Source organism: Hordeum vulgare, chromosome 1H, assembly GCF_904849725.1.
Source record: "Hordeum vulgare subsp. vulgare chromosome 1H, MorexV3_pseudomolecules_assembly, whole genome shotgun sequence".
NCBI classification, from domain to species: domain Eukaryota; kingdom Viridiplantae; phylum Streptophyta; class Magnoliopsida; order Poales; family Poaceae; genus Hordeum; species Hordeum vulgare.
The window spans coordinates 42,074,480-42,088,359 of record NC_058518.1 but is presented as its reverse complement, the minus strand read 5'-3'; the positions used below and the strand labels follow the sequence as shown (position 1 = coordinate 42,088,359).

Sequence of the window (13,880 nt, the reverse complement as noted above, 5' to 3'; positions counted from 1 at the left end):
ATTGAGAGGTGCTACCTTCCGTGGGACGTAGGTTGGTGAGGAGGCAGCCCGTTGTTGACCCGATCCTTATTTGGTGGCGGTCGCGTGGGCCAGTGACGGTGCCGAGGCTTCCGGACACCGCGGAGGTGGTACGTCAGCGAGGAGGACGAGCACGTCCGTCGCTACATGGTTGCATTGGAGGGCAGGTTCGACAATACCAGGCAGGTTCTTCAGGGATCTCAATGGAGCTATGATCCTACGATGGTTCCTTCTCTTTGGGTGTCCACCGCCCGCGACGATACCCATCAGGCGCTACGGTTCTAGCTGTATTAATGATGTTTTATGTATGATAGTATTCGAGGAGTATTAATTAGTGATAATATTCAACGATGTATGGACACAAGAGATCAATGATGTAGTCTTGCTTGTAATTGAATGCATGCTAATTTGAATACTACTTTATTTTACGATTTGTTTTTGCTTATTGAATGTTTAAATTGGAAAAGTACTCCTACTTTGAATGCTAAAATTAGAGAGCACTATACAGAAATCTAGGAGCCCCCCTCCATCATCCGCGCCGTCGTCCCCGTCACCGACCCCCCCCCCTCCGACCTCGAGTCAGGGTCTATATTGTTTTATGCTATTTTACCTTAAATAGGGTATTTAATTAGGTCCTCCCTAATACTAATGACCATGTTGCTGTAAATGTTGTATGACAATGTTGTAAAGGGTAGTGATTGGTCTCTTCTACTTCTTTTCAGAGATGGAGTTCTTCACGGTTATACTTGAGAAATCCTCCAGGCTGGTGCTGCCGCACAATTTTGTGAAGATGTTGGACGACCATCGGCCATAGATCATGAAGCTGAGGTAGGCCGGCAACGGGATTCGCAAGCTGTGGGACGTGGAGGTGGTGTTCGACGCCGATGGCCGCATGTACCTAGATCGTGGCTGGAAGCAATTCGTCCGTGCCTATGACCTGGGGATCGGGTACTTCCTTGTCTTCAGGTACGACGGCAACGCCACGTTCGTCGTGAAGGTGTTCGACACGACTATGTGTCGGAGGCGCTACCAGGACGACGACGATGCTGGTACGCTCTGTCTCTTCTTCCTCTCCATTAGGCTATCTCTCACACCCATTTTTAAAAAAAACTTTTTTGCATTTGGCAAGGCAATGGGAGCAGGAGCAGCAAATACTGCGACAGGTGCTATGTCTACGGCAGCAGCGACTCTGGCGAGAGCAAAAGTACCAGCGACAATGGCCTCGCGATGGATGTCCCACAGCTGGGCGACAGTGCCATGCCAATTGTCGTAGAGGAGTACATCCCACAGCCTGGCCTGGGGCTTCACCGCTCTAAGCGCATCAAGATGATGAAGGAGAAGGTGAAGAAGGAGGAGTGAATATCTTAAGAACCTGATGGCTTTAATCTTTATAGTATAAACCTTTTAAGTACGATAGTGTTGAACTGGTACTGCACTTTTAAGTATGATGGTGGTGTGCCTGATGAAATTTTGTGCATGCTCATGGATGCTCCTTGTTATTATGATGTATGATGATGCATGATTAGTAGGACTTGTTATTATATATGATGATGTATGATGCGAGCATGAAGAGTTATTATATATCAGCGGGTGAAATGAACATAGCAGTAGCGTTGGTAAACCAAGCACGAAGATAAGAGAGGACACTTCTCTCTATTAGCTAGCTAATAACAACCTAAATTAACCCCCAAAACCCCTAAACCAGCCACTTTCAAAAAAAACCTCAGCTGCAGCCAGTTTCTGACGCGTGGATGCCTTTTGGTCCCGGTTTATGTCACCAACCGGGACCAAAGGCCCCCTGCCTGGGCTGCCCGCAGCGGCCACGTGGATGCCCATCTGTCCCGGTTCGTGTAAGAACCGGGACTAAAGGGGGGGAGGCATTAGTAACGACCTATTAGTCCCGGTTCAAGAACCGGGACTAATGGCCCTTACGAACCAGGACAAATGCCCTGTTTTCTACTAGTGTTTGTAGAATCGGGACTAAAGGCCCTCTGCAACCGGGACTGATGCCTGTTTTCTACTAGTGCTATGGTGTGATAATCTGAGAGCAACTTACCTATCTGCTAACCCAGTGTTTCATGCAAGGCCAAGCACATAGAAATTGACTTTCACTTTGTCCGAGAAAGATTTGCAGCAAAGAAACTTGAGATACGGTTTATTCCTTCCAAGGATCAAGTAGTAGACGGCTTCACTAAAGCACTACCAGTGAAATTATTTGAGGAGTTCAAGAATAATCTTAATTTAGGATAGCTAAGATCAAGGGAGGGTGTTAGAGTTTGAGTCAAATACTACATGTAACTCAACTATCTCCTATCTCTTTCTCTCCCTCTCGCATTCTATTCTATCTCCTTGTAAGAGCATCTCCAACAGCCGCATCAAAAACGCGCCAGCGCGCTAAAACCCCATTTTAGCGCCCGTGGGACGGTTTCGCGCGCTCCAACGGAAGCAGGAAAGTTAGGCGCGCGGAAAAAGCGGACGGGCGCGCGCTAGATTTGGCGTGCGGCGTCCGGCGCGCCTATAAAATGCAGCGCTCGCCACGCGCCCTTTCACTGAATCAGTCACCCCCTCGTCCTGCCACGGTCCTCCCTCGCCTCGCCACGCGCCCCTCTGCCTCCTTTCTCGCCTCGCCACCATGCCGCCGCGCCGCCGAGGAACTTCTGGCTACCGCGGCGTCTACGCGCGCCCCTCCAGCACGTTCTACGCCGAGATCTGATCCGGCGAGATGCGCCTCGACCTCGGCACATTCGACACCGCCGAGGATGCCGCCCGCGCGTACGACGCGGCGGCGTGGCGCCTGAACAGGCCTCTAAGGGAGATGAACTTCCCCGAGGTGATGACGACGGAGTGGGCGCAGAATGTCGCGCCTCGTCCGCGTGTAGTCACCGACGAGGACCGTCCCTGGAACCGGAGGCAGGAGTGCCGCCTCAGCATTGCTGAGATGGACGAGCATGCCATGACGGAGTGGCACCGACAGTTCCCGCAGGACGTCCTCGACGAGCGTCAATTCTTCACGCCAAGGAGGGCGGAGAGGGGGCGGAGCAAGCCGCCTATTGTAAAGATAGGCGTACTCGGAAGCAAGCCGCACTCTTCCAGATATAGCTGAAGGAAGCGTCGATTTGGTCCATCGATGATGAACGTTGGGTTGACGTCTTCATCATGACGAAGGAATCGGACACCGGCGCGTTGGAGTCCAACGACGACGATAAGGAGTATTTTTTATCGTTTTTTTTATGTATGCTATGCTATGTAGTTTTTTTAACTATGTAGACTATATATGCAACTATGTTATGTATCGTTTTTATCCTAAATGTGATCAAAAATGCATGTTACATGCGCTGAAATTTGTGCGTGCGTGCGCCTAATTTTTAGGCTTTCACTGAAGCCATCGGTCGACGCGCGCTAAATTTTATGGTGTGCGCGCTATAAACAAAAATTTTATGGGTCGCGCGTTGGACGTGTGTTGAAGATGCTCTAAAAGCCTTCTTGTACGATACTGCAAGGTCGTTCCACCGCTAATATATATAATCACGCGGCTCCACTTAAGGGAGTAGGAACGCTTCATAATCTTTCAGTGTGTACATTGTATGTACCTTGACCATCACCGAGGATTTGGATGGCACTGCCGGTAGTGTAGGTCCGGCGATCAGCATTGCCGAGCCTTCCGGTGGCAGCACTGATTACCCTTCCGGTTCATGCCACCTTCTTTTCATCGATTGCTTCTACAATACGCACTGCATGAACAAACAGTATACACAAAAATTTCAGATTTAAGCTTGGAAGCACACTATCATACAATTCACTCCCGCATACAGAACAACTTCAGATTTAAGGTTGGGAGACTGGGATCAAGTACCAACCACAAGGTAATGAATGTTCAACCATACTATTGAGAAGAAATAATGTAAAATATATAATTATATTTTTATAGGTGTATGTCAATGAGCTCTTCATCCAGAGAAGTGTACCTCACATATTGTTTTGACCCTTTTATAGGTCACTGTACATCAAAGCAATAAGCATAAGATGGAGATATTCCTTTCTTTTCTTTCTTTTTGAAACATGGAGATATTCCTTTCTGTTCCTTATCCCTGTGCTCCAATTTCCTTTGCACCCTTTCTCAAATTCTTTAGAAGAAAAGAGTTGGAGAGCAACCACAGGTTCATCCTCTATTATAATCGCTCCCCCATTATTTGTGTTGTACGTTCATGTGTGGATCCTAAGTTCCTAACCAGATACAATTGTTTGGCTGGGTAACGCAAGAAGATAAAGAACCAAGAAGTGCTTGGCTCGCGATGGATCTCGGGTTGGTCACGTAGTCCTAGATGGAGAGTACATCCATACTGTCGAGCTCTTCCTTGGCTGGTGCTTCCAGTTCGCCACGATCGGAGACCCTATCTAAAATCCTGCAAAGCGCGTAGGCATGGCAAGTAGATGCGTACCTAGGTCGCCGCGGCGGCGTGCGGAGGAGAAGCGGCAAGGTCGGCGAAGGAGCCGCTGCCAGTGAGGATCTGATTGCAGAGCTCGACGAGGCATGCGGCGACATCGGTGAGCGTAGTGGTGTAGAAGACCCGGCCCTCGGGACCCTTCCAGGACGCCTCGCCCCCAAAATTTTAAATAGCGCCCTAAGCCTCTTAGCGGCAGCTCGGCCAAAAAGCTATGGATGCGCTATAGCATGCTAAGCCCCATTTAGCGTTTTAGTATAAATCAATAAAAAACGAGAAAATAAACATAAAATCAGTCATCAATTCAACATTTATATACTTCATAATTAACATATAATGATATTGTATTGTGTAATTCAGAACATACTTATCTAGCAGTAGTAGCTTTCATTTCTCAGTATATCTAAATGTTCAGAAAAGCATTCACTCCTCAACAAATGCATCCAAAATACGTGATAGAAAAATTTACGACAGTAGCAAATAGACTTTCAATGTATCTGTAATTCTATATATTACTGAAAACTTTAGCAGCATCCGTTTTTGTTGTGAATTGGAAGCATTCAGTCCTTCACATATTTTTATAGCAGTACAAGCATTCATAAGAAGAGATAATAGAGGATAAATAAGCTTACCTGCTGATGGGATTTGTTGGCTCATGGTCCCCGCGGGGAGCGCCCTCGCGCACGGAGCTTCGTCGACCTGTGGGTGCGGTTGTTGCCGCAGCAGAGGGAGTGACGAGGAGGGAGCAGCCGAGAGGAAGTGGCCAGGAGTTGCCTTGGCTGGTGGAATACCACGTCACTGAGAGGGAGTGGCGAGGAAGGTCACTCGCGGGAGTCGCAGCTCGAGGCCACCGCCATGGTTGGTCATTGGTCCACCGCCGCCATTGTTCGTGCGTGAGAAGAGGACGGGAGTGAGGATAGGGTTTAGCTCCAGAGGAGGGTTGGGGTATTCTACTTGGTAGGCTTGGGCTTTGGTCCGCGTAGCGATTTAATTTTCGACCAAAAATTCTAGGCCAGAGACGCGGGACGCTAACGCTAAGGCCCAATTTCAACGCTTAATGACCTCTAGCGCGCTATTAGCACGCTAACCCGTCTTAGCTAAAATCAAACTTCGCGTAGCGGGGCGTGTGCCTGGACGCGTATAATGGCGCTATAGCGCGCTATTTAAAAGTTTGCTCTCTATCTCTCCCTCGTGTTTTGCTGCAAACACATAGAAAAGATGTTGACATGATCATGAGCACTGCTACAAATTGCGTGTTTATGTTGCAAAGTTATTTTTTCGGTGTTGCAAGTGTTGGCTTGTATGTTGTATATGTATTAAACCCCAAAATACTATGTATTCTAAAATTGCTTTTCGGGATAAATCATCGCTTGTATGAATGGTTGGTAAAGTTCTTATAGCATCTGGCCTACCCCGAAAGGCCGATGAAATTAAGGATTAATATAGTTCCCGCTCAACTACGTAAGGACAAAGGCCGTGTTTGGATCCATGGGGTAGAGTTAGTTTGAGCTAGTTGGGGTTCAACTAGCCTTAAAGTATCCAAACATAAGGGTTAGATTGGAGCTAGTTGCATCTAACTTACCCAAAAAAACTATCCCACCCAAGAGGTGCTAATTGGAGCTAGTTCTGATGAGGTCCATTAAAAAATATTTTTCTCTCTCTCTCCCACCAGCCAAAAGATGCTAATTGGAGTTAGTTCTCTCGGGGTCCATTAAAAAATCATTTTTCTCTTTCCATAAAGTGCATCTATTGTCAATCTAACCCTTCCATCCAAACAACTATTTGGTTAGAGTTAATTTAGGGTTAGTCATGAGATAGAAACTAACTCTAACCACTAGCTAAGCTAGAGTATCCAAACAGGGCCAAAGTCACAACAAAGAGATACTTAGCCAGTCACCCACCGGAGACGAATAACTTTATGTCAATGTCTACCGCCCAAACAACAAAAAGATACATAGCCAGTCACCCACTGGAGGCGAATAACTTTATGTCAATGTCTACCGCCGAGGATAAAATAGCTCATTCTTATTTGTGTTCCAGGTTTCTGTTTTGTGGGTTATATGTTGTGTACTCACCGGAGATGTAAATTTGATATCCATATAGGCATAGAAGGCATCAGGAATTTTCAATGAATCGCCAGAATGACAACATGAACAAGATAAGATGTCTCTGCTTCTTGGTGCACTTTCTGATGGGCAATGGGAATGAGTGATAGAGCTTCTGAGATCAAAAGAAGACTGGCAATCAATCCTTTGTGTGTGTGTGTGTGTGTGCAGCTTAAACCTTAAAGTTTGGTCATAGCAAAGCAGTTATTTCTTAATCCTGAGTTATACACTTTGAAATCAAAATTCATACAGTTATTGCAGTTACAATTGTCTGTATGCCAGAAAAAACCTCTTCGGACAAATAGTATTAGACAAGTTCAAGCTTTTCAGGGCAGAGGGAGTAGGATTTTCAACAACAAATCATTGCAGCACAAAAATATCAGGTTTGTCTTAATGCCTACAAAGAATTCTGGGCAAAATAATTATACTCATTAAGCTGTGACGACAGTTCTGCAAGAATTTTGTTGTGATACAAGGATGAAGACAAACTAAAACTACAAGGATTGCATGTAGAAATCTTGGGCTTTTGGATGTATGCAATGAAACCTAGTAAGAGAAAACCACATCACAGACACGCTTCCCCTCTCCAAAATCTTGCGCTCTTGGATGCCATCCAAAAGCATCAATCGCCATCCATACAGCAAACGGGAATAGATTTTGTTTCCTATTCATCATCAGAAAAGTTGTCCAAAGGGGCCTCGCTCGATTTAGCCACATCAGAATCCTGCCCAGTAAACAAAACATTAGTTAATTATACATGTGCATGTGTTGTTGTACTCGCACCAAATAATGCTACATCTAGAGGATTTTTACCTGTGCTTTATCCCAGTCCTTCAATTTCGAACCAAGCATGTAAGTGTCACGTAGGGGGGCCCACCCTGGCTCATCTTCACCTTTGCCAATATTCTAATAAGCAGATCAATTATGAGTTTACATGCACAGAAATCTACAAGTAAAGTTCACTTATATATGCAATACTGTATTAAAATATGTTGCAAAATTCACTTAGAAACCTGCAGTTCAGCTAGTTAATTACACCAACCAGCGAACTAGCAGCTTAGCTGGATAAACCAATGATCCAGCTTTCTTTACTATTGTTATAGGATCCCCTGTTCACCCGATGATTATGGTGGGTATACTGGTATTTATCCCCCAACTACTCGTACATCCTGCAGCTTTTTACTGTCTTATATGGCTCATGGCAATCCTCATTTTTCAAAATTGCTAGACTCAATAAATTAGCCATGAAGTGATCAGACTCCACTATGCCACCACGGTCACATTCATATGCAAAAGAGAAGTGGTGCGCAACAGGCTTTGCTTTAATGTTTCGTGTCAAGTTGCACTGTGGTAATTTTTTCCAGCTATTAGCTTACATGTTTCGACCATCCATAGTTTCATTTACTTGCACACCGAATAACTAGTTTCAAAATCCGATTTTTGTTGGAAGTTTAGTGTGACTGCTTGACACACTAGTTTAATCGGACAACACAACATTAATACCTTGTACCATAAGCCCCTAAACCGAATTGACAGACTTTTTGGTGTTGTCTAAATAGCATGTTTTAACAGAATTCGTGTAAGTAAAACTGAATTCACCCCGAGGTTTTTAACCCTAACTGTGAGTGCTCGGTGCCGAACTGCGAGTACTCAGGGGACACTATGAGCAAGCTAGCAAAAAAATTGTGGACTAGCACGGGACTCTTGATTGGTGAGTGGAAAACTGATTTCTATTGCCAGAACTTCTTGGGCTGTATTTATAGTACAAGGAGGGATGGTCTGTTCCTGAAGTTTAAGACTATGGCTGCAGTACAAGCAAAACCTGAATTCACTACTACCTGTCTGCTCTGTCTGCTTATCGTAGTAAATCTGTGGATTATTAGAACTTGTTTCGCCTATACTCGCAATTTTGTGTTTATGGAAAATCGACTAATGGTCGTTTTTACAAAAAAACACATTCTCTCATGAACATACAAAAGCCAGTCTCGGAATTTTCTTGCCGTGACGTTAATGCCGCCACCATGAAGGATTGTGCCGCCCCTGCCAGTCATCATCTTGCAATGATTACTCATGGTCAACGCCGACGTTTCCCCACTCCGCCACTATCGGCCCTCAGCCATGGTCGCCACAGACACTTCCACCCCACGACATTACCGGCCCTCACCCATGGTTGCCAAAGTCGCTTCCACCCCACGCCGCTGCTGGCCCTCGCCCATGATCGCAGCCATCGCTTCCGCCCTATGCCACTGCCGGCCCTCGCCCATTGTCACCAGCCCTCGCTTCCGCCCTATGCCAGTGCCGACCCTTGCACGCTGGCGCCACTTACGCCATCCTCCACAGCCAGCCCACTCCCATGGTCCTCATCAGTAACTACAGTTTCCATGTGAATCTGCTGTTTTGGCTGCCCGTGGAGGATGCATACGGGCAAGCTACTGCTTCAGGAGATCGATTTTTCCTACCACAAAGCATGCAGACAACGTGACAATAGCTCCAAGCAGTGATGCTACTTCCTACGGTTTTCATGGTGTTGCTCTCAGGTCACTGCGGAGGATGGAGAAGGCATCGTGCTCAGCCAAAGCTGTGATTTCCATCTCAGCAAGATAATGGTGTCAGCAGGAAGCAGCTGCTTACTGCAGCGGCCTCACAATCAGAGATAATGCAGTATTTCTTCAATAGCAACATCACATGTGTCCGTCGAGGGAGAGAGAGTTCAGGGACGAAGGAAAATCTATTTAATACTCTCGTCGATATTTGAAGTTTTTTTAAGTCCAAACGAAGTATCCTATAAATCAGCTTTAACAAAACAACAACCTAACAGGTTTTCCTAAAAATCCTCTTAAAACTGGTTTCGCTCATGCTTGTTTCACATACTAGTTATCGAAACAATCACTTAGTGAAGAAAGAATTAGGTATAACTACCTTTGAGAACTTGGAAGATCCCTGCCCTTGTTGTCCTTCGTTAGATGGTACAGAGTGTTTTGCCAAAGCTGCTAGAACGAATAGGAAACCAATCAGCCCATTTGGATATCAGTATAGAAATGGTTGTGAGCATCAAAACTGAACACAGAAGATAGGCATGATGTACACATTCATGGGTAGGTATGATGGTGTCCTAGCATCAAAAGAACTATAGCAGGTGACATCTCCAGCTGTTTTTAGTTCTAATTGATGTTCAAGTTTGTCTACAAATTATCAAACAAATGCACATCTACTGTTCTTACAGACAAACCAATGACTGAGTCAAACATCAAATCGTCAAATTCAAACCCTCTAAAATGTAAGCAGTTATATGCCTCTCCCAACACTTGGTCATTCAGTGGCCCATGAAATGGTGGTGTTTATAGAGTAGAGAGCAGACCTGTATCATGTCCGTTGCAACTCTAACTAACATCAACCTGAGCTTTGAAGCTCCAGATTGCACCTAATTAGCTAAAGGCTTGATAAACTATAAGTCCAGGTCACCAAATTTCATTGTTTTTCACAAGTTTCACTCTGCCATTGAGATGTTTGAAAAGAAGATTTCACATAATTCTTTTCAAGCTTGATTAAAACAGCAACTACTGTTACAAGACTTCAGAAATAACAACACCCGCATCACCAATTTATAAGTCATATTGTGATGACACCGGGTCATGGGTGCATGCTGATATTTTCATTCTTGGATACAGATTCAAAGCAGAAAGGAAAGAAGAGGCAGTTAACATGTTTTGCATAAGGCTGATCTGTTTCAAACAGCACAAAAATGGATAAAGATAACCAGATTGTAATAGTGGTGATTAGCTGGCACTTCATACAGCAAATTGTATTTCAGACTACTGTTCTGTCTAACAAGAAACATGTTAGATCATCCTGTCAACAAATTATTTGAGTTGACCCATGTCCACTAGTGTTTTCCTTTTCCAGATAATTAATAGGAAACGTAATACGATGTTTGGCCATCCACAAATTAGAAGTCCAAAAAAGTATATGAAGGAGTTAAATAAATCTTAAAATATTGGAGGAAGTCAATAGCATTGAAAAGGAAAAGTTCATACATTTGACGTCTTTACTTCTTGATGGATTCAAACCTTTCCTAGTCTGTCTCTTGCTCACCTGAAAAGGAAAAAAAACAAATTTCAAGACTTACTAATTAGCTAACATGATTTTTTTTCAAAGTGTATACAAAATACAGTGCAAGGGAATATTTAGCAAAGAACCTAAATGTTCCAACAGGTTCCAATACTTAATGATTCCAATAAAGTTAATCAAGTAACCTACACCAGACGAATTCCTAAGGATTCAAATCCTCCAAAACCCTAATGAAATTCGTTTGAATCAAATAAGCCCACAGTATGTAAGCAACTAAGTGTGGAACTGCAGCGTGAAGTAAGCAAATCTCTTTCTTGAATATATACAGACAATTGAACCGGGTATGATATGTAAGGGAGTTGCCATATATTGCTCATTAGACAGAGATGGGAGAGGTATCATGGAGCCCTGCCCTAAGTCTTCAGAAATAACTAACGTGGCATAGCATATTTTGTTGAATGCTCAAAACAATTAGAACCACAGATTTCCATCAAGGTAAGAGTCCATGGGAGCTTCCTAGAATGAACAATTTTATTCACAACAAACAGAGCAACATGTATGTCTAGCAGTTAAGGAAAGACAAGTGTGCTTACCTCATTGAACAACCTGACAACTGCATCATCAATAGAGTACATGAAAAGATGTTGGAGGGCAAAGGGGTGAGTTTAGAAAAGTTTGATATCAGACGCAGGCAAAATGACATGGTAGAAAACAGAACATTACCTCCTTGGGTTGCAACCTTGATAAGCATCTTTTCTTTGTTGTCAATAGCATTCTCAGGTATTTTATGACCCTTCTGTGCAGCCTGCATTCGCCACAAAACAAGAGGTCATGCCCTGAACACAAAAACATACTAAGGGCATGCCGAATTAGCGAGCAAGCAAATGAGGTGTGGCATACAATGCGCTTCTCCTTGCGGGCCTCTCCCTTGGACTTGTGCTCGTCCGCCTCCTCGGCCAACTTGGCGGCGACCAATTTCTTGTCCGCTGACAGAATTGGACCCTTGCAACAAGAAGAAAAGGTGTTAGTGCCCCCCTTTTATGCTATGCATCACCATGAGAGAAATGTAAAAACGTTGAGAATTAGGGAAGTAATAACCAACCAATGGGTTGTCGCCGAGCTTCTTCTCCATGATCTTGGTGAAGGCGACCTGGAAAGCCCTGCAGCCTTCCTGGAACATGGTGACCGCCCTCTCTCCGTCGGATTCCCCGCCGGAGCTGGATGCCTCCCCCTCCTCCTCGGACGAGTGGGCCTCCTGGACGTCGCCGTCACCATCGGGGGCCGCGTCACGCTGCTTCGGCGGTCGTGGCTGTGACTTCCGTGGCCGGGGTTGGGCGGCGTCGTCGTCGTCGTCGGAGTTGTAGTCGCGGGCGCGCTTCTCGAGCAGCTTGAGGAACTTGGCGCTCGGCTTGCGGCGGCGGCGGGTGGCGTCGTCGGGGCCCTTCAGCTTCTTATTCTTCTTGTTGGGGTTGCCCTTCCCCTTGTTCTTGCGCTTGTGGGGGTTCGCGGCGGCGGCGGCGGCCGGCGCGGGTTGCGCGGGGGTGTCCGCCATGGATGGAGCTCGTTAGGGTACGGGTTGTGGGTTCTGCCTCCCGGCGGCGGCCTCCCCTTCCTTTGCAGGTCAGCGACGACGGCGGTGGTGGCGCGCTCGCGCAATGGGGAACGGGGATTTAGGGTTTATGTGCGGTAAGGCCGGATGGAGAAGTAGGGTGTTACCCTGGGCTGGGCTAAAACCAAAGAAAATGGGCCGCTGCTAGTCCTTCGAGCGGAGGCAGATAACCCGGTCCAATACGGGTCCTGGGGGAGGAGTTTTTCAGGAAGTTTTTGACCCGTTTTTTCACCTGGTTTTTTTTTCTGTTTGTTTCTGTACTGGTTTATGTGTTTCTTTCACCGGTTTATCTCTGGTTCTATGTCTTTCTTCATCGGTTTTTTATGGGTTTTTAAAATATTTTTTCAATGCGTGTCTGGTTTTTTTCAGAACACCTTTGTATATTTTTTTATACAGGTGGACATTTTTGCATACATGTTCGAAATTTTCCAATACAAGATGTATGTGTTTTCAATTAAACTTTTTTACTTTTAAATATATGTGTTATTTTTTAAATGACACAACATAATTTGTTTAAGAAGGTGAAACTTATTTTAACATTCAATAAATGATATTTTTAAATATCACCAAACAAATTGAAACATTTTATCATTTTTAGAAATGTCATTTATATTTTCTTGAATGTTAAAAAACTTTAATTAATAACGTAAATATTTTATAAATTGACAAACATTTTAGTTTTCATATAAATATATATATATAAAGCAAGTAAACAATTATATGTACATTTTAAAGCGAACTAAAAATCAATAGTTGCATGATTATTTTACTAGCAGTGAACTAATATTTTTAATGTCACGAATTTTTTTTAAATATCTGAAGATTTTATATTTCCATTAAGGTTCAAAAGTTTATGAACATTTTTTAACACTACATACACTATTCAGATTTTTATATAAGTATTTTATGATATTTTCATAAAATAAGTAAAATTAAAATCGAGACAAACGAGTGAACGAAGTAGCATCTCACTCATCTATGTTTCTTGGGCAGCCCATTTAGGGAACATTCCAGGCGACACTGCCATTGTGAACATTGTAAGAGCAACTCTAGCAAATCCCGCATTCGTCTGGCCCGCAAAATGTGATTGCAGTTCACGTAAAAACGTCTATGCGGGCCGGTGCACACGGAAGTGGATGCATACCCCGCATAACGAATACGTAAAAGAACATCACGGAATATGCTTTGATGGGGAAAGCGCGGGTTGAAATGTCCCCCCACCAACCACTTTCGCTCATATATGAGGCACCGCAGCGACGAGGTGGAAACCCGCGAATACGTGGGTTGGGGTCGAGATTTTACCGTGCCCCGCATAAATACTTACGGGCCAGGGCGGGATGCAGGGTCTGATCGGGTAGATTTTTTCCGCCCCGACCCGTATTTTAACGGTTATTTTTCGGATCGGGACGGGACGCGGGATCTGCTAGAGTTGCTCTAAGTGATACATAGGCGTGCTCTGTGTGGCAAGCAGGAGGCGGTGGGTAGTCAATGCGGTCATGCTGGTGACGTGCGAAGATGGCTACCCGTCGAGTGGTAGTAGGGGGCGTCAATGTGTCTCGTGTAATTGGGTATTGGGAACGGGGATTTAGGACTTTGGGTTTATCTGTGATAAGGCCGAATGAAGAAGTACTATGTTGT

The 13,880-nt window shown here is 44.8% G+C and overlaps 1 protein-coding gene across 2 annotated transcripts; it reads right to left on the bottom strand.

The window, feature by feature from the left end:
* Positions 1–6,911: 6,911 nt before the first annotated feature.
* LOC123412014 (RRP15-like protein) lies at positions 6,912–12,282 on the bottom strand. Of its 2 annotated transcripts, none has more exons than XM_045105001.1 (8): positions 11,736–12,282; positions 11,534–11,635; positions 11,357–11,438; positions 11,227–11,246; positions 10,600–10,657; positions 9,485–9,555; positions 7,379–7,471; positions 6,912–7,289 (listed from the first exon to the last, which is right to left on the bottom strand). In XM_045105001.1, exons 1-8 carry the CDS (start codon positions 12,183–12,185, stop codon positions 7,230–7,232), a joined length of 936 nt encoding a protein of 311 aa, XP_044960936.1. In that variant the 5' UTR covers positions 12,186–12,282; the 3' UTR covers positions 6,912–7,229. The 2 variants fall into 2 exon arrangements, with proteins under 2 accessions (XP_044960936.1, XP_044960991.1); XM_045105056.1 differs by having other exon boundaries at positions 9,485–9,552.
* Between the last annotated feature and the right edge of the window lie 1,598 nt (positions 12,283–13,880).

Bases quoted from the DNA above. Each gene is read 5' to 3' on its own strand.
- LOC123412014 (XM_045105001.1), bottom strand. From the start codon at position 12,185: ATGGCGGACACCCCCGCGCAACCCGCGCCGGCCGCCGCCGCCGCCGCG. The intron at 11,247-11,356 runs GTAATGTTCTGT...TTGATGATGCAG, and splicing joins CAAGGTTGCAACCCAAGGAG to TTGTCAGGTTGTTCAATGAG. The intron at 7,472-9,484 runs GTAGTTATACCT...TCTGCTTATTAG, and splicing joins GATCTTCCAAGTTCTCAAAG to AATATTGGCAAAGGTGAAGA.